At 53.4% G+C, this 24,262-nt stretch overlaps 1 protein-coding gene across 6 annotated transcripts in view; it reads right to left on the bottom strand.

Annotated features, from left to right (window-relative positions):
- NUP210 (nucleoporin 210) overlaps positions 1–24,262 on the bottom strand; it is a 108,691-nt gene that overhangs the window by 30,863 nt on the left and 53,566 nt on the right. For 5 of the 6 annotated variants that reach the window (XR_013554107.2, XM_078442713.2, XM_078442715.2 and 2 more), the window contains exons 15-21: positions 19,338–19,559; positions 17,028–17,201; positions 11,296–11,488; positions 10,660–10,766; positions 8,786–8,890; positions 8,602–8,703; positions 93–221 (exon numbers count right to left, since the gene is read on the bottom strand). Coding sequence is in view for 5 of the 6 variants with exons in the window: in XM_078442713.2 (XP_078298839.2) it covers positions 93–221; positions 8,602–8,703; positions 8,786–8,890; positions 10,660–10,766; positions 11,296–11,488; positions 17,028–17,201; positions 19,338–19,559 (1,032 nt within the window). In the remaining variant the exon portion in view is untranslated. The remainder of the gene's footprint in view (positions 1–92; positions 222–8,601; positions 8,704–8,785; positions 8,891–10,659; positions 10,767–11,295; positions 11,489–17,027; positions 17,202–19,337; positions 19,560–24,262) is intronic. The other variant, XM_078442712.2, reaches the window with a different exon arrangement.

The raw sequence follows: 24,262 nt of genomic DNA, 5'->3' as shown, positions 1-24,262 counted from the left end.
CAGGGCATGAGGAAGATAACTCCCACAGAAACACCGCTCTCCCAGCCTCTGTGAATCAGCAGCGAGGGGCCTTTTAGGGAGTGGCTACTGACCTTGTCAACCACACGGACGTACAGCTCCTGAATGTCCGAGACGTAGACATCGGCCTTCGCCGGGGCTGGGAAGGCCAGGCACAGGTCATGGATCATGATGGTCGACACGCCCGGGAGCAAAGGGAACACCTGGAAGGTTGGAGTGGGGCTCAGTCCTGCAGCTGCTCATGGCATCGGCCCATTGCCCATGGGACACCATCTCCAGGAGACGGCTGGGCCAGGGCTCAGAGGAAGATCCTAACCCAAGCATTGCCCTGCCCACCCTCGCCATGAGCCCCCACTGCCAACCAGGGGAAGTGCTTGAAATGTAAAATGGTAGAACTGGGATGGATCTCCGAGAGCATTTACTCCAATTTATGAGAAGGAGAAAACGGAAGCTGCTTAAAGCAGGGCAGTCGATGGCCACGGGGCACAGAGCAATTCGGAGGTAGAATGAGGATTCCAACCCGGGATTTCCCAGCTTCTGTGCAGGCCACCTGCCTCTGCAGCTCTGGTGATGGAAGAGTGTCATGCATGACATAGCTCCTTTCCAAACAAACCTCTCACTCGGAAGTCCTAACCTGACCTTGCAGAATCTCAGAACCTGCAAAGAGACCATAGAGGCCACCATAGTCTCAAGGTTTAGCTCTGTGAGTCTCATTCATCTCTGCCTCAGCCGTGCTTGACGTAGAGACCTTGTGAACATTCCGAGGAGATGGACACACCCGGGTTACTGTGTTCCGGTCTTCACTGCAAAGACCCCCCCCACCCCCAATTTTAAACCTCCTTCTTTCCCTATCTGCTTCCTGGGACCACACATTCAGAAGCATCTCTCCCCAAATAAACTGCACCGTAATCACTCTCCCACGCTGTAGATGCACTTGTAGTGACGTGTTGTATTGTTAAGGCGTGTATCTCAACTACGTGGTCTGGGGGCTGGGCAAGTGGGGTACGCCACAGAGCTGGTGGGTGAATCCAGAGCGGTGTTTCCTGTCTCTAACCCTGGCTTTGCTGCCTGCAGCTTGTGGTGTTACAGTCATGGGGGGCAGGGGATGTTTACAGTGAATGGTTCAGTGCTTGCAAAGCTAGGATTTCAATATCAAGAACCAGTGGGGGAAATAAAAAGCAGATTTCTGACCCTAATGAGAGAGCCAAAAATGATCACATCATATCCAGGTTAAAATCCTTCAAAAAATGGGGCACCTGGGAGGCTCAGCTGGTTACGTGTCTGACTTCAGCTCAGGTCATGATCTCACGGTTTGTGGGGTTGAGCCCCACGTCAGGCTCTGTGCTGACAGATCGGAGCCTGGAGCCTGTTTCGGATTCTGTGTCTTCCTCTCTCTCTGCCCCTCCCCTGCTCACACTCTGTCTCTCTCTGTCTCTCTCAAAAATAAATAAGCACTCAAAATTTTTTTTTCTAAATCCTTCAAAGACTGCCCAGAGAGTGAGTCCAAATCCTTAGCCCATCCTGGAAGAACCTGGCACGAGCTGGCCCTTGCCCATGGCTCTAATGTCACTGTAAACCATGATCCCTCACCACTGTCAGGCTCCAGCCACAGTTCTGCTCTGTTCTCCAAAGCCAGCTAGCACCTGCCTGCCTGCCTGCAGACCACACAGTCCATCTTAATGATCTGGGGTTCTTCCCCTGCACCCTGTCTTCACCTGCTGGCTCCTGCTCATCCTTCAGGCCCCTGTTCAAGCATCCTTCCTCAGAAAAGTCTTCCCTGACCAGACAGCTAAGAGCTACCTCTGTTCACTTCTCCTAGTGCAGCTTTACTGCATATAATTTGGCCATGATGGAGACCGTGGTCTAGTGTCCATCCTCCCTCAGGCTGTCTTCTCGCCAGCTGTAGCCTCAGGGCTGAGCCTGGCACCCAGCACAGTACCAATAAACATGTACCAATCAGGTCAAGATCCAGGATCACAGCTCTAGGTCACTGCAGTTACGGCAAAGAAACCTGACTTTCCAGCTTGCTTCCTTAGCTTTACTTTTAGCTTTGCTAAAACCTAGAAATTCTAGGGGAAAAAAAAAAAAAGTCTGCAAACCCCATGTACCCTCATCTCTTTGGGAAGTGCTGTGATCCAACTCCTTCAATGCACATATGGGGAAACTGAGGCCCACTCAGGACGGGAACCCAGCCTTGGAGGGGCAGCACTGGGGAGAGAACCCAGGTGCCCAAGCTCCCAGCTCAGGGCTCCTTCTGCCACACTCTGCCAGAGCAACCAAAATGGAACTGTGGGCAGGGGAGGAGGGCGGGGCCGGCCGGAAAAGGCCAGAGCTGAGGCAGGCCCCAGCCCCATTAGCAAGCTCGGCCAAGCTGGAAACCCTGCCGGTGTCATTGAGCTCAAGGGCACATCAACCCGGATGAGGCGTGCCTGAGTTATTCCACACGATGACTTAGAGTCAATTAACAAAGATCCCGTGGCGGAAATCATACTCGCCTTCCAAAGCGATGCCTGTGCAATTTGAGCCATTGCCACACGAGTCCGGAATTAAATACAGGCCGAGGAGTGGGGTCTGGAAACCAGGGGCCTCCAGTTTTGCCGAGGACGATTCATCCTGGCTTATTCTCTTTCCCTCAACGGAAACTCATTTAAAAACTTGAGAGAGAAATGAGAGCTTTCTTTGAAAGCCTAACGCGAGGCTCCGATCTAATCCTCCTGCAGAAGTTATTGCTGTCAGGACCTGGCGTGTCCTTCACAGCGCGAAGAAATTACACATTGCACTGGCTGCTGAAAGACCCGCACAGGGGAATGCACAGAAAGCTTTCTCGTTTTCTTTTTTTCTCTCCTTCAAAAGGACCATTTTGCACATTTTAAACAAAGACGGAAAGTGGCAAGGGGAAATCAATTCGTCTTCTGCTTGATTTCCCAGAGGCTGGAGGTCCGGCCACCTTCCGGGTGACAGACGCGGAGACACTGCGTGGCCTGGCCGGCCGGCCGGCCTGCCTGCTGGCACCCATCAGCTCGCCTCACCCCCCCTGAACAAAGCTCTAAGGGAGAGAGTTCACCAGGCCCCTTGGGAGACGAAGGAGCTGCTCTGGGGGAAGCGGGGGGACCTGCCAGGCAGCTGGAGGCAGAGTGGGGGCCTGCCTCACTGCAAACTCTAGACTGTGCACGTCTGTTTCTGCAGGCATTCCGGGTCCACTTGCTTCTTGACCGACATTGAGGCACGAGTATGAAGGAGAGGAGGAGGAGAAAAATCCAAGCCCAGAGCGAATTCTAATTTCCAAGTGTTGAAGGTGCCACCTGAGAACTTCAGCGAACACTGAGCCCAGAGGAAAGTCCTGTCATCTCTTCAGAGGCGATGAATGCATTACTGCTCATTAAGACACTGTCAGTGGCACCGGAGGCAGCTCGTGAGTGGGCTGGAGCCGTGACGTCTACTGGCCCCCGTCAGGCCCCGAGGGTCTGCCCGCATCATCCCGGTTCCTCGCTTCCCTGGGCCCCCACACACTTCAGACTTGTCCCTTGATGGGTAGCATTCATAGAAGAGTAAGGACTGTATAAATATTTGCACACGTCACAGGAGCCATCAGCTCCTGCTTCCTATTATATAGCGTGCTTGTCAATGTTGTGCGGTGGGTCAGGCCGTGCCACGCAAGCACTGGGGTCTGTGCCCCCGACTGGATGCCATCGAGACCCCGAGGGGGTGACCACGAGCCCATGAAGATCACAGACACCGAGAAGAACCCTGGCTTGGATGCTGGGTGGAAATCCAGCCAGGGACCCCAGCCAGCCCTATGCCTTCCTGCAGGGCCAGGACTGGGACGGGTACCTCTGTCCACGGGTCACACTCAGGGGGAAAGCAGGACACACCCAAGTTCAAACCCTGAGGCTCGCACCTGCTACCCGCCTCATCTTCCTTCCTAACGCGCTTCCACAGATGTACAATGTCACCATGATCGGCTATGCATCACGGGACCAAGGAAATGGGCAGAAACACTGTAGCTCATGAGGTGTTCCCCACGGACTCCCAGTGCCTGGACCGGGACCAGGCACATGACAGGCACCAATCTTTGCGAGATGAATGCGTTAGTTACAGGTACAAAGTGCTTGGCGCACAGTAGGGCCTTCCCCGCTGCTCTTATAATCGCATGATTATAAGATCCTTCTGTTGGGACGACTTGGTTTGAAATATAAAGAATCGGTGAGAAGAAAGAAACCCTAAGTTTAACTCGGGTAAACACTCCTAGGGGCAACCCAGCTAAAACTGAAACGAAGGCCCTTTGCAGAGTTTTAGGGGGTGTGAGCAGAATTCCGCACAGCCCTCCATGCATTGTGTGGACATAATAGCCTCCACAATGGGCCCGGTGCGTGAGCTCCGCGGCTGCCTTCCAGAGACAGACGCTCAGAAGCCGAAACACCCAGAAGCCATTCTTGCATCCCGAATGTGTATCAATAGGAAAGAAAGAAACATTTTCTATGAGCTAATTGAAAAACTCCTGTGGGCTTTCTTGTCTCTGTGATTAAGGGAAATGAGAATGTTGCTAATTAGCAGCTGGAAAATGCCAAAGAAATGTGTAAACGTCCTTCAGAAACAACCGTCTGAGAGAAGCTGCTAGGATCTGTCACAGATTGTCAACGCTCCATGAAAAACTTCCCTGGCAGGTTACAGAAGAGGCAAGGGGGAACCGGATCCCAATCTCCACCTCGAGGTGCAGAGGTCTCTGCACAGGTGATGGGAAGCAGAGACACCAGGGCTCAAGGTGCCTTCAGGACACCTTCTGGGGCAAAAGCGACTCTTGTAGGGCCTGTCACACGGGCTGCTGCTGGTACGTCCATAGTGTGCTAGGCTTGTCCTGTGGGATGTCTGCACTGGGCACCGTGTCCCATTCCATAAGGGCCATGAAGCAATGAGACATGCGAGCAAAGGGCCAGTCCACAGGCAAGAGAGAAGGGCTATAGCTCTACTAGAACCATCTGTAAAATGGGGACATTAATATTTGTCTTGATTGGAGAATCCTAGCATCTGTTGCTGAGGGGGACTGCACAGGGAACTGCAGAATTGTAGGACTGAACAGGGGCTCACAGGTCGCCTGGGGAAACTTGCCTCTGATGCTGAAATCCCATCTCTAGTCTTCCAGACAAGGGTCCCAGCTCCCATTTGGTTGCCTCCAGAGACGGGGCACTCACTACCTACAGAGGCAGCCCAGTCCAACACGGGCTCTTCAAAGCATTTGTTCTTGGAGGAAAGTTCTCTCTCTGGCTGTAGGTTTATCCTCAGGGCTTACTCAAAACGTATGGTGCGAGGTAAATATGAGTAAAGGGGTCCCCAAGTATTGTTGGCACTGTGCACATTTTTCTGAACTGCAACTTCCCTCTTCTTTATTTTTTTTAATGTTTATTTTTGAGAAAGAGAGAGAGCGAGCAAGCACGAGTGGGGGAGGGGCAGAGATAAAGAGGGAGACACAGAATCTGAAGCAGGCTCCAGGCTCTGAACTGCCAGCACAGAGCCCAACGTGGGGCTCGAACTAGTGAACTACGAGACTTGAGCCAAAGTTGGACACTCAACTGACTGAGCCACCCAGGGGCCCTGAAACTTCCCTCTTCCTGATAACAGGGGAGTTATTTTTAATTTCCAGAAGTAAAGCAAAGCAAGGCATATCTCAAGCAGTCAGAATTATTTACGATTTGAGCTTTTCCTTTTAATATGAAGGATGTGACAGCAAACACTCATTTACATGGCAGGAGGGATGGCCAGGGAATTATTCTTTCTTTCATAAAGGGAACAAAAATGCCCAGGGGACAGCTTCCTATGATCTCGGGCTTCTAGCAGCACACATTTATTCCCAGGTGCTGAGAGATCGTGTTTTCTTGTTCTGATTTACGGCCACACACCTCAGAGGTCCTGCCATGTGAGACTGTGCCTCTGAGAGGAACAGGAACATTATGACGTGTTTCCTCACCCTTCACTGAAGGGCCATACCAGGGAAAAGTGTCCTTTCCACAGACAGGTAAAGACCAAGGCCGACCACTGGAAGAATGTAAAAAAATGTAAAAACAAATAACAAAAACAAAGAAAAACCTCAACTGTCCTCAAAAGACCCAAGCCACCAAAACTGACTCAGAAAGAAACAATGTGAATAGGCCGATAACAAACGAAGAGACTGGATTTATAATCAAAAAACTACCCACGAAGGAAAGATGATGGCCCAGTGGCTTCACCGGTTAATCCTACCAGACATTTAAGAGTAATTATTAGCTGGGCGCCTGGGTGGTTCAGTCAGCTGAGCGTCCCACTTTGGCTCAGGTCATGACTTCACAGTTCATGAGTTTGAGTCCCACATCGGGCTCACTTGCTGTCAGCTCAGAGCCCGCTTCAGATCCCCTGTCCCTCTCTTGCTCTGCGCCTCCCCTGCTCTCTCTTTCTAAAATGAATAAACATTTATTTTTTTTTTAAAGAGTAATTATTACCAAGTCTACATAAACTGTTCCAAAAATAAGAAGAAACACTTCTAAGCCATTCTGTGAGGCCAATGTTACCCTGATACCCAAACCAGACAAAGAAATCACAGAAGAGAAAAGCACGGACCAGCATCTCTTACAACTCTTAACGACACAAACCCGCCAAAATATTAGCACGCGGAACCCAGTTCCATATAAAAAGAACTATATGTCACGATCAAGTAGCGCTTGTCCCAAGAATGCAAGGTTGGTTTAACATCTGAAAGGCAACTAACACCATTCATCATATCAACAGAATAAAAAACAAAAAACCACATCAATATTTCAAGAGACACAGAGCATTTGACAAAGTCCAACACTCTTGTGTGTGTGTGTGTGTTTGTGTGTGTGTGTGTTTGTGTGTGTGTGTGTGTGTGTGTGTGTGTGTGTGTGTGTGTAAAAGCAGGGAGGAGATGGCTCAACCGTCCGGAGTTTCTGTTTGAGGTGATGAAAACGCCCCAGAACTGACTGTGGTCATGGCTGCACGTGCCTAGGAATGTATTAGACACCACTGAATCGCACACTTTAAATAGGTGGACGGTATGGCATAGGAATTATACCACAATATTAAGCTGTTGTTAAAAACCAACAGAAAGGGATGCCTGGGTGGCTCAGGCGGTTGAGCGTTGGACTCTTGATTTCAGCTCAGCTCATAATCCCGGGGTTGTGGGATGGAGCCCTGCCCTGGGCTCTGCACTGATCATGGAGCCTGCTTGGGATTCATTCATTCATTCATTCATTCATTCTCTCTCTCTCTCCTCCTCTGCCCCTCACCCCCCCTTGTGTGCTTTCTCTCTCTCTCAAAAACAAAAATAAAAACCTTTTTAAAAATAACAAAAGGCCACTAGAGGCACACCGCAGCTGTCCCTTAGACACAGTCTCTGCTTTCCACTCTGCCACAGTCCCCACCACCCCCTACTACTCTCTGACACTGAAACTAAGCCTCTCCCACACTTCCAGGTACGTTCCTCATGGGAAACTCTGCTCATGTCCCTCATTTACTTTCCACCTATCCCACTCCAGAGGCAAATAATTTCGTGACACCCGTGTCAAGATGGTCAGTGAATGCAAACCGAGAAAAGGACCTCTGGAGCTGCCCAAAGGCAACAGCACAGTGGCAATTTAATGACACGACTTAGGTGTCATGTCTTTGTTCTTGGCCGCCTACATTTATGACTTCTGGTAGTGGTCTGATATGTTCTCTGACACATTCCGTAGTGAGTTTATTTTAAAGGAAGTTCGGTTTTCATAACTGCAAAAATAACTCATTGTGCAGATATGCAGACATTTAGGATACTGGTGTTTGCTTTTACCCTTTGCTACAACTATACGGCTATTCAAAAAGAGAGAGAGAGAGAGATTTAAACAACCGAAATGCTCTACAAAGAGAGAATGGCTAAGTACAAATGATAGCATAGAAATAATCAGCCAGCCTACAGAGCAACACGGGGGGGGGAAAAAAAACTAAGGGTGTAACCAGTGACCAAAGCAGAATACTAAATTCTTCCATATCACAGGCACAGCTAAGTCAATATTTGCAAGAATAGGAAGAAGGTCAAGAAAGGAATATGGAAAAACACGAAAAGCAGATACATCTTTCAAAAGCAATCTTCCTGGGGGGCCTGGGGCGGCTCAGTCGGTTCAGCGTCCAACTCTTAATTTCGGCTCAGGTCACGATCTCACAGTTCGTGGGATCGAGCCCCATGTTGGCCTCTGTGCTAACAGTACAGAGCCTGTTTCCCACTCTCTCTTCTCTCTCCCTCTTTCAAAATAAATCAGTAAACTTTGTTTTAAAAAAAGCAATCTTCCTTACGGTTGTCAGACTTGTGTTTATATGATAATGTTTTAATTCACAGACTGATTGACAGGAAACCATTAGCTAACTAAGAGTGTGGGTAGTTTGCAGAGAAGGAACAAAAGTCACAAATGATGGAAGTTTCGCGAACAATGAATCAGAGACTCTAAAGACGTTACAAGTCGCATCTGCTGCGATTGAGCACCTGCTTCTGACACAACCAATCTGATAACCACAAGGCCACCGGACGAGGGATGACAAGGATGGTGGAGATGGGCCCGTACTCACCGTGGCCATGCCCCTGGCCTCCTGGTAGGTCACCTTGATGATGTCTGTGGTGCTGGTGTTGAGGAAGAAGTAGCCAGAGCCTTCTCTGATGTGCAGCTCAGCCTGCAAGGAAGGGTGGGCCTGGGTGTCGAAGGCGAGGCCTCCCCGTGGGCCACGCCCAGGTGGCAGGTGGAAGGGACCGTACCTGCACATCGGGGTGGTTGTAGATGGTCACCTCTTCTGGGCTCACCCTCACGTCCTCCACCAGGATGAGTTCTATGGAGGCCGACACAGGCGTGAGAGGGTCGTGCTGAAGGGGTGAGGCAGTGCTATTAGATCCAAAGGCAACGGCCCAACCCTGGCCAGTCTGTGGGTCGCCCCCCCCACCGACCCCTGCCCTGAAGGAGCATAGAAACCCCAGGTCCTGGCGTCACCCCAGGGTACTCATTATGTTGGGGACATAAGCCCCAGTAAAACCATCATGTTTCAAGCCCAGCTTAGAGGACACATTCCTTTGAGGCAACCAGAATTCTGCCAAGGCCGGTGCCCCACCCCAGGTGGCCCGGCCCCATGAGAGTGGTGATTCCCACGCACTCCAGGAAAGTGGGGGTGCACAGCAGATGACCTGCTGCAGTGCCCTGTGTGAGGGACGGGGACACGGGCAAACAGCATATAGGTGCTGAGAGGAGGGGGCGTAGAGGCGTCCTCACGGGGGGCTCATGGGGGATGCAGCACAGCCCTCACTCCCCTGGGTGCTGCCCGTATCCATATGCGAAGCTGCTGCCTGTCCTTCCAGGGAGACTGCTGGACCCAACCCGGCCCTGGACTCACCTGCTTCAGCACCCGTCCCCGCCCAGCCCTGTGCTAGCCCTGGGGGTTCGACAGCGGTCCTCAGGCAATGATGCAGATTTAATCCAATGTCAGGATTACATTATAAGGGACAGTAAACGAATGGCCTGTGTCAGCCCGTAGGACAGGTTGTGAAGGCGACAAAGGGCCAGGTAGGCGCGAGGGGGGAAGGGGGGGGACTCTCAAATAAGCAGACACCCAGAAGTGAAGGCGTGAGCAGTACTGCTAGAGAAAAGCCCACAGGCCAACGAGGCTAAGTGCAGATGCCCTGGAGGGGGAGGCCCGCGAGGCCACCCACAGCCAAGGGACTCCCTGTGCAGGTGGGGACAGACGACCTCGGGCTGAAGCCACCAGGGGCGTACAGGTGTGCTCCTTCAGGGCCAGCCTCAGTGCCACTCCCACTGGGGTCTCCACCCCCTTGCTCCCCCCCCCACCCGGGAGACAATTTCAAGCCCCGTCTGCTGGAACTTAGGGTCCCTTGGAACCCCATCCCACCCTCTCCTTCCAGCCATTATCTGCTGCCTTCACCCTACTCAAAACCCACGTTGGTGTGGGTATCATTCAGCAGGACCGCTCTTGGGGAGCCCTTCCATACACCCATTTGCCACCCAGGAGCAGTGCCTCTGCGGGGGGCCCATGAGATGCCGGGGTGGGGAGGCTCGGGTCAGTGGGCCTTGACCCAAGCGTATGCAGACGATGGCAACAGTCTGTATGTGCAGGGATGTCTGTACCATACCAGGGGGCGCACAGGGGGATCTGAGGCCTTGGGCAGCTACTGTGTGCCCAGGGTTCAGGGACTGCTTCCCAGAGGCTGACACTGTGGCTGAGCCTAACAAACAGGAAGTAAGGGAGTGAGGGGACAGCATTCCAGGCAGCGGGGACTGGAGCTGCAAAGGCACAGAAGCCCGAGCCACCTGGGCACAACCTCGGGCAGGGTCTGAGGTCAGGGCCACGGGTGAGGGGGCGGGGGGAAACAGGCTGGACAGACAAGGCTGAGGGCTCCCAAAGCTGTGCGCCGGGGCCTCGAGGTGACAGGGCCAGACTGCCTGAATGCCAGGCGTGTGGGGCAGGGGTACTGGCGGCCAGAAGCCAGAGGGAAGGTGCTCGATTCAGGGATGGGTTAGTGAACAGAGGGTGCGACCCAGCAAAGGGACTCAGGACACTGGGAGGCCGGACAGGATGCAGGCAGACGCGGGGGCCTCCCTGCCACCGGCGGGCCTGGGGACGTACCGGCTGCACCACTCTGGCCATGCTGAGGTGGGACTGCTGGTAGCCAGTCACGGTGGCAGAGATGGCTGTGGTTCCCGACGCCTCGTGCACCGAGATGGCCTGCAAACCTGAGTCCAGGGAGAGGAAAACGGGTGTCGGGTTTTGCCCCCTGCCTCCCTGTGATTTGCAGTCTTAAATCTCCATAGTCCTAAACATACATCACTGAGTCTGTTTAAACTGCATGCACCATAAGAGTTAGCGGGCCCTGAGCAAAAGGCCCATGGTGCAGCTTCAGGGAGCTGCACGGGACTCCATGTGTGGCTGCCGAGGGGTCTGTGAAGGCAGCATGACTCAGAGCAGCACGGGTCCCAGAGGCTGGCTGATCCGTACAACCGGGGATGGGAGACACACCTGCTGTGCACCCTGAGCCTGTGTCCCCATCCCTGAAATAGAGATTCCAGTTCCTGCCTCACGGAACGTCTGTGCAGGATCAAAGCAGAGGAGTGAACTTGCTTCCTTTCCGTTCTGGATAAAGGGGAGTCCCCGATGAAAGCCCCCAGCAGCCGCCAGCCCTCCTCAGCACCCCTCTCGTCTGTCTGGGGTTTCACAACACCCTGTCCTTCTGACCTGGGTCGTCGGGCTCACCACCCAGCTCACCGTGCAACTTCTTCTGGCCGCTCCCATCATCCCGGGCCACCAGCTGCATGGGCAGGTCAAGGTTGATGCTGGCCAGCGATGGCCTGGTCGACTCCCACTGGATGTTCAGAGAGCTGAAGTTGTCGAATCTGCGGCCCTGCTGGTCGTAGGCGGCCAGGTCCAGCAGGGGGTTGCGGTGGCTGGAGACTGGAACCTGCGAGAAGCAAAAGTCAGACGTCGTGGCCAAGCCCAGGCCTGGACACAGCCACTCTTGACCATGCGGTGCACCCTGAACCTGGCTGACTGCCTTCGGAAGGGCTCCCGGCATCCTGGCGATGGAGGGGGGCAAGTCACTAACTACTGCTGTGCAGCGGTCAAGATGCTTCATAGGCTCGTCCAACCTGGTGTCTTAGTCCACCCCGTGGTCCTTTAGGGGGGACCGGTTTGCCCTTTCAAGGAGGCCTTGGCGATATGTGAAAGCATTTTTGATTTTTATAGCTGGGTGGGGGTGCAACAAGCATCTAATGGGTAGAGGTCAGGGATGCTGCCTAACACCCTCTAATGCACAGGACAGCCCTCAAGAAGTAAGGATCTGGCCCCAAAGGTCAGGAGTGCCAAGGTCAAGACACCCCGCCCTAGAGCCCTCCCCCAGCCAGGCTGCTCTCTCCTTCCTCTCTTGGCCTCACCTTTCCAAATCCTTGCTACCTCCTCCCTGCCCCACCGAGCCCCTCCAAGAGGAAGGCTGCCCCCACCTGGGTTTCATAGGAACGCCAGTTACAACCTCCAAAATGTTCCAGAGCCATTCGGCTTGCAAGGCTCCTTGCAGAGCCAAGTTCTCACCTGATCCTTAAATATCCCAATGAGATGGGAGCTGTCGTCCCTATATAAAGGGTGAGGAAGCAGAGTCCCAGGGAAGAAAAGGAACAAATAAAAGGCAACTCCGAGAATGAGTGGCACACCCTTCGGGGTTCGGCTCCAAACCCTGAATTACTAACCACTCTACCATTACCTCTTGTTCCCCAGGCAAACCTGCCCTGGGCAACCCAAGCCAAGTCGCCCTCCTTCCTCCCAGATGCTGCTTCATCCCCCACCTTCCCCGCCTCCTGGCAAGGGGGCAGGTGGGGCAGGTAGTGAAGCAGGGACCCTAGGTACATAGGCATCTGCGTCCCCCTGCCTGGCCTGGAAGCTTGGCCTGTCACCACCCCAGGCAAGCCAGTGGAAGTCACAACAGGGCCCACCTCCCAGGACTCTGTTTTAACCAAGGGTCGTATGAGACCATTTGCAAGAGGTCGGCTCACTGTAACAAACGTGCAGGCAGGGACACGGGCGGTCGTGCGCAGTGTCCCCAGGCGTACCCACTGATGCACGCACGGGGCCAGGAGCGAGGACCACACTGTTTTGGCCTTTGCAAGTTAGGAGTGACCGTATCACTTGCTTTGACCTGTGAAAGGTGAAACGGGACTTGACAACAATTCCGGGGGGAAGCCTTAACGGCCAGAACACAACCCGCCAGGGAGTGCCGCCTCCTTCTCTCTGCAGTGGCACCCAACCACATTCAACACGCCCTGGAAGGATGGGAACAGCGACATGAAGCAGGGTCCCCCGCCACCACGGTGCACACGCAGGACGAGCAAGAAGTGAACCGTGCTGTGTGAATCCACCGCAATCTGTGCTTGTCTGTTCCCGCAGCCTCGCCTCACCTGTCCAGACCGATGCTGTCACCGAACTACCGACCGGCACCGTGAGGGCTCTGCCACAAGTCCTTCTAGCTCTCTTGCCCCCAGAGAACACTGAGCCCAAGCACGCTGCAGATTTTCACTGCAGGTCACAGCCCAATCAATTGGGGATGCTGGCTTCGGTCAGGAGCTACAACCACAGACAGGGATGGGAGTGGCCCCACTCTTTCCCCGAGATGCATCCTGGGTGGGAAGCCGATGCCCTTCCCTCCCCCTGTGCTCCCAGGGAAGGATGTTAACAGTCTGCTCCAAGCATGCTTGGATCCTTCCAATGGGCATCTGAGGGAACAGCATCATCCCCATTCTACAAATGGGAAGGCGGAGGCTCAGAGACATTAAGCAAGTTGCCCGAGGTCACACAGGGTTGGGGTGGAACACTGTTGGCCTGGTTTTAAAGCGCACAGGCCTCCCCTGTGACTGTGCAGCCTCCCCTGACCGTGAGGCCTCTCCCCGGTACACCAGTCAGGCTCCATCCGAGCTCCCACTAATCAGTCTCCTGGCACACGACGGGTGCTCAGCCATAGTGAGCTGAACACAGGACGACCCGTGCAGAGGGCTGGGGTCAGGCCAGAGTCTGGTTCCACTTTGTCACTCTGACTGGTCAGCTCCATTCTGGTATGTGGCCTCGCCAATAATTTACTCAGCAAACACGTCTCGGGTGGCCTCTGGCTTTGGAGAGGTATAAAATTAAATTGATACTGTACCCAGGATGCATGGCAGGGATACAGCTTTCTCAAGGTCCCCTAGTGAGATCATAAATCGCAGGGGCCGTGCCCGATCGGCTCACAGCTCTGGAACTCTAGGGCTGATGGATCACACGGCAATTCTGTGTTTGAAGTCCATTATTTCCTGGCAAGCGGGATCTACGACACACGCAAGCCAATTCAGATCCGTGCTCTGCTGCCTTGACTGTCGTCTTTCCGTCAAGAGAGACAACCCCGCGCTGACCCAGAGGTCACAGCCAACAGATGGCCAGACACGGCTCACTTGGCAAATGCCCGACGTGCAAAGACAGGGAAGATACATATAGATCTGCCTGTTTTTTTCTTTGAAAATAAGAAGGTTTGACCAGCCTGGGGTTGAATGGGCTAGAGTCGAGCTGGGCAGACCGTCACTATGGAGGGGCACCTGCTCTCCAGGTCTGCACCACCCACCCCCCTACCCCCAGCCCCCTTTCTTCAGCAGTGCCCCGCTTGGCTTCTCCAGACGTTTGAGCCTGCAAGAGTCAGGGCCAGAAGACACAGGGACACTGGCATGGTGTGCATGTTTCTGTGTTCATTCATCCATCACATTTACTGAGCTCCTACCATGAGCTGAGGTCTTTTCTAGAGACTCGCAGAGAATAAGATAAATATGTAAATTCTACAGCATTAGATGATGTGCAGAGCTTGGGGGCAGGGGAACAGGGAACTGGAATATGAAATGTTGAGGGAAGGGAGAAACTTTAGGTAAGGTCTAAAGGCTGAGGACTCCCTACCTGCAAGGGGTAACATTTGAATAAAAAACTGAAGGAGGCAGGGAGGGAGGCTTGGGGACACAGGAGTAGAGAGAAGCCAGAGGGACAGTAAGTTCGGGATGCATGCAGGGCACGTTCTGGTATGCTCAGGGTATGACAGGGTGTCCAAGGACAGGAAGAGCAGGGTGGTGGATTAATGGGGACCGGAGCTCAGAGACTGCGGGTTACAGAAGGGGCTTGGCTTTTGCTCTGGGGGAGCGGGAAGCTGTTGGCTGGGTCTAAGCAGAGGATAAGGTTAAAGTGTAACATTTACCACTCACGCTTTTCCCCTACAACCCTAGGGGACCACTGTCACCCATTGTCATTCAAGGAGGAATTCAGGCCCAGCTGTCAGTGCCTACTGATGTCAGCTGCTGTCTGGCTTGTGACCTCACACTCGGTGGACCAGCAGAGCGGCTTTTCCAGAAGAGTCCAGACTTAGCAGGACTATACTCTTTATAAAGAGGTAATTTGTTAATACACAAAAGTGTTGGGGTGCCTGGGTGGCTCAGTCGGTTAAGTGTCCGACTTCAGCTCAGGTCATGATCTCGCAGCTTGTGGGTTCAAGCCCGGCATCGGGCTCTGTGCTGACGGCTCAGAGCCTGGAGCCTGCTTCCGATTCTGTGTCTCCCTCTCTCTCTGCCCCTCCCCTGCTCATGCTCTGTCTCTCTCTCTCTCTCAAAAATAAATAAACATTTAAAAAAAATTTTTTTTAAATACATAAAAGTGTTTTAAAATGTGACCCTTTCAGGACATTCGCCTCAACAGCCCCCAAAGTCAGGAGGCAGAAAAGTCCTGAACACACAGATTTTCAGCTTGGGAATGACAGCCACCTGCTCCCTTCCAGTAACACCCAGGCCTGAGCTAGGGGTAAATGAGGCGTCATGGTGACAAGCCTCCAGAGGGGCTCTAGGCTCGGGGCCAGTTCTCCTCACCTGTCACGAGGGAACATGGGTGCCCGGCCCCCACGGGGTAGGTGGGAGAATGCCCCCATGCTGGGCGCAAAGTGTCCTCATTTGTAACTGATGCTGTTGAGGCACTGACCCGTAAGGGACCGGCATTGGGGGCAGCAGAGGGGCTCACACACCCATGTGTCTCCGAGCTGAGCAATCAGGAAAGCCTGAGAGAAGACAGAAGCCCACCAGAACAGCAGGAAGAAAAGCCAACTAAACTCACAGGGGACATGGAGGCCAAGAGTCACATGCCAGACAGGCAGGAGTGGTCCCAAGTCTTAGACACTGGAGTCTGGGACCTCCCGCAGAACGTCAAAGAAATGCACTTCAACAAAACACAAAGCCATCCTCCTGCTTCACCCACGGGGAGCCAAATCCCAAATCTCTCTGCGGGTGGTGGGAGAGGCTGCCCACAGAAACAGCCTCAGAAAGCTTCCATCAGGTGCACAGAGGAGATGCGCTGAGCGCTCTCAGGGCAAGCGGCAAAGAGGTGAGGGGCTCCCATCCCCAGAACGGGGCCCTCAGGAGCCACCAAGGCAGGGGGCAGCTGGCCATGCCTTGGAGCAGGGGGAGCTGATCACAGGGCTGGGGCCGGGAGAAGAGAAGCAGCTGCGAGGACCAAAGAGGGGGCACTGAACTTGGGAGCTGGGCGGATGTAGGGCCTCTGGGACCCTGCCCACCTCCGGGCCTCGTGGACAAACTCGTGAAGGGGATGCAATGAGCCTGGCCTCACAGATGGTCCGACGATGGGGAATAAGGCACACAGGTGAGAGCTGTGTGAGAGAACACACAATGGTTCTGATTGCTGCGTGGGCAGCAGGGATGCAGAGACCCCAGGCTAACCTCAGGGCCTTTGCACTTGCTGTTCTACCTGCCCGGAACACCCTTCCTTCTGCTCTTCTCGGCTGGCATCTCCTGACACGGTATGTGCCCTCCTCACGGAGGCCTTTCCTGGCTCCATCTGAAGCGGCCTCCCATGGCAGCCGTCCCGCACCCTGCCTCACTTGCTCCACGGCGCTTCCCACCTTCTGTCCATCTTGCCTACTGTTTGCGGGCCTCCTGCTCTTGCTGTCACCTCCGTGGGGCAGATGTCTCACCAACCGGAGTACTCCTGTATTCTAGAACCCCGAGTTCTGTGCCTCACACTGAGAAGGTGCTCAACAAATACACAGTGAAGGAATGAAGGGAAAGAAACCTGCCTAGTCTCCGCCTCTGTGAAGGGGCTGGGGGCTGGGGCTGGCCGGGAGGGTGTCCGTACCCCTGACCCTGAACAGCAGGGCTTCTAAGTCCTCCACATCTGTCGCCCGATCTCTGGGTGTCCTGGCGTGGAGGGTTAGACTGGCCAGAAGCCCAGGTGCTCCAGGCCCGTGGGTTCACCTTCCAGCCCCACTCGTCAGAAGAACCCCCGAGTGACTTTCTTCCCCCTCCCACATTTACGTTTGAAACACAGCCCCCCGATACGTAAAAGCCGGACAAAAGCAGGCCCCGTGCACGGAGGGGAGGTGGCACAGTGCTGACCCGTCCTCATCACCACACCCCCGCTGCCCCCCGCGAGAACTGCCCACTCACCACCTGCTTGTTCTGCTGCAGCAGCGGGCACGATAGGTCCAGCTGGGGGCTGGCGTAGACGGGCGTCAGGGTGAGCCTGGAGGGCGGGGCGCAGACGAACTTCACCACGGCGGGCTCCAGTGCGGGGAAGGGGTTGGTGACACTGGGCTTGTTCCCCACCGAGAGGGCGATGACCTGGCGGGGCACAGGAGCACTCAGGGTCCGAGTGCCTGCTCCACCGTGAGCCTGGCCTCCCCACCCAGCAACCTTGGACTTGGTTTGCTGCTCCATAGAATGGGAAGGTGAGAGCTACCCCACCAGGGGGTTACAAAGGTCCAGTGACATGTGTGGCAGCGTGCTCTTTCAACATGCGAGAGGCCTTCCCGCAGGGGCTCTGATGCCCTCTACAAATGCCAGCCGAACGCCTCCTGCTCCGTGAGCCAGGGAGGAGGCGGATTGGTGATGCCTCGCGGCTGCGCAGGACCCTGCGAACACCTCATAGTTGACTGAGCAAATTCACAAGCCTGTGGATTTTCTAAAGGAGGAGCCCACACTGACTTTGGAGGATTCATCACAGTAAGGCGCAGGTGTGGGAGGGCGTGTGCCGACGGACAGAGGCCCGCATGGCAGCCGGAAGGGAGAAGGGCCATGGGGGGCCTCGGCCTGCACACCTTCCTTCTTGAGAGAAGCTCGGCTGGCCGCTGCAGAGGCCAAAATTAAAGGTGCCAGAAAAGAGGGAAGCTTGAGTCTGCTTTGAGAGCTGGGGCATCAGAAATCAAGCCCAGGCCCGAGTTTTATGACCGCAGCTAACGGTCCATCCCCAGAGAGTGCCCCAGGCCCCTGAAATGACACACACTTTCTTTAGGACACGTGGTCCGGCCCAGAGTCCCTCAGCCTTCCTGATCCCAAGACAGGACGGAGGGCGGTTTCCATGCTGCCCTGCAGGCTCTCGGCCTCCACCCCGACGTCCCAAGGAACTGAGGCACACGGCACAGGAGTAGAAGGGTCCCGGAGGCGCCTCTGTTCAGAGGCCCAACCCCTATAGCCCAGTGGGGGATGCGGATGAGCAAGCCGAGTCAGGGAGAAGAAAGTTCTCTAGCTTAGTTCTGGACTGGGTTTATCCTCATGGTATTACTTACATTTCTTTTACTTATTAGTTAAAAAAGACAAAGCCAGCGGGAATCAGGGTCTTTCACTGTGCATCTTTTCTGCTCACACCAAGGGAGTCTCAGTGTGGCAAGCTTCATAAGGGTACCTTGGCGGGGGGGGGGGGGGGGGGGGGGGTGGTGTGCATGTGTGTTTTAACACCAGCTGGCACTATTAGACATGCAAAGGGATTCTCCACTTCCCTGAAGACGTGTTCTCTTTCTTTTTTTTTTTTTTTAATGTTTTTTAAATTTTATTTTAGAGAGAGAGGACACAGAGTGGGGGAGAGGGGCAGAGGGAGAAAGAGAATCTAAGCAGGCTCCATGATCTGTGCAGAGCCTGACACGGGGCTCGACCCACAAACCTGGGATCATGACCTGAGCCGAAATCAAGAGTTGGATGCTCAACCGACTGAGCCACCCAGGCGCCCCTCTCCTTCTTTCTTGGGTCACGCTGGCCTCCCACCCTCTTTCTGTTTCCCGGCTCCAGGGCACCCTGTGAATGGAGGGCTACATCCCTGCTAGAAGCAAATTAGTGGGCGGCCCTGAGCCTCCGGAGGACCAGGCACAGGGACCGGATGGGCAAGCTGCCACCCCGTCCAGCCCAGTCCTTCACACAGGGGCTCCGGTGTGGCTCTAGCCCCACGAGAGTTCGGCCACAGACGTGTTGTGTTTGGTCCACCCAGTCTCCTAATTTTTTTGGTTTTCATTCAGCATTGTGGAAAACAAAAATCAAGAGATTTCACAGAAAAAAAAAAAAAGAAAGAAAAACTACGGGGATTCCTGGCTTATCCTGAAACACCAAAAACAATCTCCCAAATCTGGGCTGAAGCCTCACTCGTTTATGATATCCGCCTGAACCCTGGAGGCCTCTGACTGTGACCCCCGATCTCGTCCCATCCTCTGATCTGGTGGCAGGAAACGCAGTCCAGAGAGACAATAGGTCCCCCCACTAGTGGAGAGGGAGCTGAGACTGACTGGCTCTAGCAAAGCCGCCATGTGTCAGGAGGGTCCCAGCGGCTGCCCCCAGACCAACCTGCCTGTGTCTACTCAGTCATTCCACCTCACTGATCCTCAGTTTGCCTGTCTGTGAAATGGTGCTGTGAGCACAGCAGGGTACTCAGGCAACACGACTTTGCACCCCTCCCTCTGGGCAAGGTGGGTCTAGGGACAGCCATGTTCTTACCTGCTCGCCCAAGGCCTGGCAGGTCACGAGGATCCAGTGTTGCTGGTAATTCCGGGAGGTAGAGGGCCCAAAGAGAGCCAGACTGATGCTGTCTGTGTCTTCAGAAGTGATGTTCCGGAAGAATTTGGAAGGCTCGAGGACCCAGGGTCTGGGACCTCCTTCGAACAGCATCTCCTTTGAGGAGCCAAGGGTCACCAAGGCGACGGAGGAGGGGTCAACAGCCTGTGGGGGGGAGGTGAGGGGGAAAGGAGAGGCAGCATTCCTCTGGGAGGCCTGTGCAGGGCTTGCCCTGCTGCCAACTCGCCCCTGCAGAGGTCAGGCAAGCCCCAAGTCCTCTCTGGAACTCAGTCTGCTCATCAGCAACACTACCAGGACTGTTGTCAAGATCCAAAGGCATAGGAAGGCTCTGGGAAGAACTGTGTCCTCACTCTCTGATATGCCGCTGAGGGGAGGGCTAAACAGACTTGCCTCTTCTGTGAAATAATCAGTAAAAGCCTTGAAAATACCCACAGCACTTGCCCTGGAACCCAGGAACTCCTCACCTGGAACCTAACCTAAACAGAACAGGAAGGACAGAAACAGATTCACCCACAAAGAGACGTTCGTCACACTATTACCTATAATAGCAAATCATAGGCAACAATCTGAAATCCACAGTGCGGGGCTGGGTAAATAAACATGGTACATCCACACAATGGGAGGTTCCACGGGTCCCCGAGGCAGCACGTACAAAGAGCCGGATACAAAACTGACTCCAGTTTGATCACAGCCGCGTGGCTTTAAAAAGCATAAAGCCATCCTACAAAGAAACACACCAGAAGACTGAGGGAAACGCAGGCAGCCTGTCCTTGCTGGCGGTTTGTTTCCTTTTTCCTCCACAGACTCTCCCACGCTTTCTACAACGTACGGATAAGCTTTGGGGGGAAGGGGAGGGGGCAAGACTTTTTTGCCTGCTTTGTCCCCAGCACTTAGAACAGTGCCTGGCCCATAGTCGGTGCTCAATCATTATTTGCTGAAGGAAAGAGTGAACGTTAAGTCCTACAAGTACTCAACAAATAAGGACAAAGTAAAATAATTTTTTAGGAGCGCCTGGGTGGCTTAGTCGGTTAAGCGTCCGAATTCAGCTCAGGTCATGAACTCGCAGTTCGTGGGTTTGAGCCCCACATCAGGCTGTGTGCTGACAGCTCAGATCCTGGAGCCTGCTTGGGATTCTATGTCTCCCTCTCTATCTGCCCCTTCCTCACTCACTTGAGCACATGCTTTCTCTCTCTCTCAAAAATAAATAAGCTTTAAAATAAAACAAAATAAAAATTTTTTTTTATAAAAGCCCTCATCTGCTTTCACAGTCTTTGTGCTGAGGGTCCCAGGGCCTCCCTGCACAGACAAGGGCAGAGCTTAGAGTCTATAAGAAAGGGTGCCATTCCCATCCAACATCAGGGAGAGGGCCAGCTCCACCAGGAAGACGTGGTTTGCTCTGCCCAAGGACACCTCCCTCCACAGACACAGCTGGGGTCTCTTTGAGGGGTCCTGCAGCCTTGCTCCCTGGCTCCCTGCTGGGGCTTACCTGCTCTGCTCCAGAGGGTCTCGCTGAGGTTGCCCCAACTACTTACTTACCAGCGGGCTTCCCTGTTGGACCCCACTCTACCCTCCAAGAACTTCCAGATGTCCCTTCTGAAAGCACAGATCTGACCCCGTCACTCCTGCACTAAACCATTCTGTAGCACCTGCTGTCCTCGGAAGAAAGCCTTAGCCCAGGATTCGGGCTCTTCCAGGGTAGCCCTCGCCTTATCTCTCCTAGTCCCACCTTTAGACTAGCCCTCACAGAAGCCACCCCACTGACCCTGTCCCCTTACCTACTCCTTTCTCCAAGAAGCCCCCACTTCCTCCCTCACCCGATGACGTCCAGCCTGCCAGGGCAGACAGCTCATTCTCTGGTCCCTGCTTTGCCTCGTGTCAGCATACTGCAAGGAAATGATTGGTCTGGGGACCTACCTCCCTGATCAGCCTAAGGGTTCATTAAAGGTAAGGCCTGCTTTCTTCTATAACCACAGCAATCAAACTGTATGAGAAATAAAAAATGTAGAGAAAACAAGAATATTTTTTTTAAAAAAGACGGGAAATTACAATGACTCTGTGGTACTATTTCTTTTTTTTTTTTTTAATGTTTATTTATTTTTGAGAGAGACAGACAGAACGTGAGCAGGGAGGGGCAGAGAGAGAGGGAGACACAGAATCCGAAGCAGGCTCCAGGCTCTGAGCTGTTAGCACAGAGCCCGATGTGGGACTCAAACTCACAAACTGTGAGATCATGACCTGAGCTGAAGTCTGATGCTTAACCAACTGAGCCACCCAGGCACCCTGCCCCTAGATTCTTTTTTTTTTTTAATTTTTTTTTTAATGCATATATATTTTTTGAGAGAGAGAGAGAGAGAGAGAGAGAGACAGAACATGAGCAGAGGATGGGTCAGAGAGAGAGGGAGATACAGAATCCGAAGCAGGCTCCAGGCTCTGAGCTGTCAGCACACAGCCCGATGTGGGGCTTGAACCCATGAACCATGAGATCATGACCTGAGCCAAAGTCTGATGCTCAACCAACTGAGCCACCTAGGTGACCCCGTGATACTATTTCGTAGCCATATGATTAGCAAGAATCTAAAAGTTTGAGCACACACTCTGCTGGTGAGTATGCAGGGAAATGTGCACTCTTTTTAAAGAATTTAGTTACTTTTTTACTTAACTTTTTATTGAGATATAATTGACATATAACATAGCATTGGCTTCAGATGTACAGCATAACAATTTGATATTTGTATAGAGAGTTGACCTTTGAACTACGCAGGGGTTAGGGGTGCTGACCCACCCAGCATGTCAAAAGTCTACATGTGACTCTTGACTCCCCCAAAAAGGAATGGAGGTGAGATTTCTAAGTATCTCTCTTTTTTTTTTTTAAGTTTTATTTATTTATTTTGAGAGAGAAGGGCAGAGAGAGAGGGGGAGAGAGAATCTGAAGCAACCTCTGCACTGTCAGCTCAGAGCTCGATGCGGGGCTCAAATTCAGGAACCATGAGACCACGACCCAAGCTGAAACCAAGAATTGGATGCTTAACTGGGCCACCAGGCACCCCTAAGTATCTTTCTGATATAGCTTTAACTCTGGAACTATATAACTTACATATACATAATAGTAAAAACAAAAACCAAACCCTAAAACTGACACCTGGAAACAGACCAATGTGTCTGACAGATGGGTCATTACAAAGCTGCAGTGACTAAGTGTGTGCCTGTCCCCTACTCTTGGCCTAAACAATACCTTAACCTCTCATGATTCCCAACGTCTTTTAGAATAAGAGTTACAAACACCTGTTCCTCTGACTGCCTTTCAACAGCTGGCGAGGGTGGGGGTCCACGGAGCCGGTTCCTAAGGTGGAATCAGCACCACGCAGTAAAGGGCGCCAGGATCCATCAGCTATGTCTGCTGTGGGCACAGCACAGATGCACACAGGTGCTGTGCCTGCATTAGCCTGGAGTCCACCTGGGCAGGGGCCGCTTCTGGTTCAGAATGGCCAGCATGCTGGGAGTATGGAGGCTACCGCTAACACAGATCGAGGGAGTCCTTAGTTTAATGCCTATAACGTAGTGTACTTGACAGCTATGTCCAGGTCCGGTTCTCCCAAGCTCTCCTCTCCAAGAATCCTTGGAGCCCTGAGTGTTGGTGCTGCTTGAGGCAGAACATCCAGTCTCCCACCCCTCTGCGGGTAGAGACCAGAATGTATTGCTGGGATGTCATAAAGCCTGGGCTGAACCAAAGCATCCCAGCGCTCAGACAGTGCCAGCCCCTTCCATTTTGGACCCGCATGTGTGAACTCCACTCACTGTAGGGTGTTAGTCTATTTCTGTAGTCACCTGCCAGGACTGGGGTGACGGACCCACCCCTCAGGGCCCCCTGACCCTTCACCTAGCTCCCTCCATGCCCTCACCCCCACGGCGGCTGTGTAATTCCTCAACTGCCAAGAACCTGACGTCCTCACAGATTCAGACAACCACCTGGCTGTCACCCGTAGTCCTGGACCCAGAGCAGTGCCCCAGCCAGTTGCCACCTCGCTATGGAGGGGAGTCACCGGAGTGACAGCTTTAAGATGCACACGCCCTCGAGGGGCACAGGGTGACGATCTGCTGAGGCCTACGGGGCACAGCTTCTCTTGGCTGTGGACTTACATTAAACCCTTAGCAAAGAAAGGGAATCACTTGTCAATGAGAATTCTGTCCTTTTAACTTTTTTTTCCCAATATTTTTCTGAATTTGTTATTGGTTATCAACTCTCCAGGAATCCCTCCCTGCACACATATGCACATGTGTAGACGCAGGCAATTTCAAAAAACCTGGGGCACCCCCACCCGCAGACTCTGCCTTGTTGCATGCCCAGATTTTGAAACCATCAAGATAGCCCTTTTTCTGCATGTGAATGGCCAAGCATGACCAGGGCCTTTGACTTTTCCTCCCTGGCCCTCCTACTCCACTTAGGCCTCTTTGCTCAAACATCACCTCCTCCAAGAGGCCTTCTCTGATCCTGTAAGGCAGAACCTCTTGTCACCTGCTACCTCCTTTCCCGCTCAACTGCCCTTATTACTACCTGCTATCACTTTGTATGTAGTCATTTGTTTCTGTCGCCACAACTAGAATGAAGCTGTTACTGGCTAGCTGTGTGACCGCAAGCAGGTTAACCTCTAGGAGGCTCAGTCTCTGCATTCTGTAAAATGGGTATAACAAGAACTTGCACCTCGTGGGATTTTACCACAGAGATTCAAGGAGTTGGGGGCAGGGGGTGCCTGGGGGGCTCAGTCGGTTAAGCCTCTGATCTTGACTTTGGCTCAGGTCATGATCTCATGGTATGTGAGTTGGAGACCCACATCGTGCTCTGTGCTGAC

This window comes from Panthera onca, chromosome A2 (assembly GCF_046562875.1).
Source record: "Panthera onca isolate mPanOnc1 chromosome A2, mPanOnc1 haplotype 2, whole genome shotgun sequence".
In the NCBI taxonomy this organism is placed as follows: domain Eukaryota; kingdom Metazoa; phylum Chordata; class Mammalia; order Carnivora; family Felidae; genus Panthera; species Panthera onca.
The sequence above is the reverse complement of the archived record's forward strand: the minus strand, read 5'-3'. Positions and strand labels throughout refer to the sequence as shown.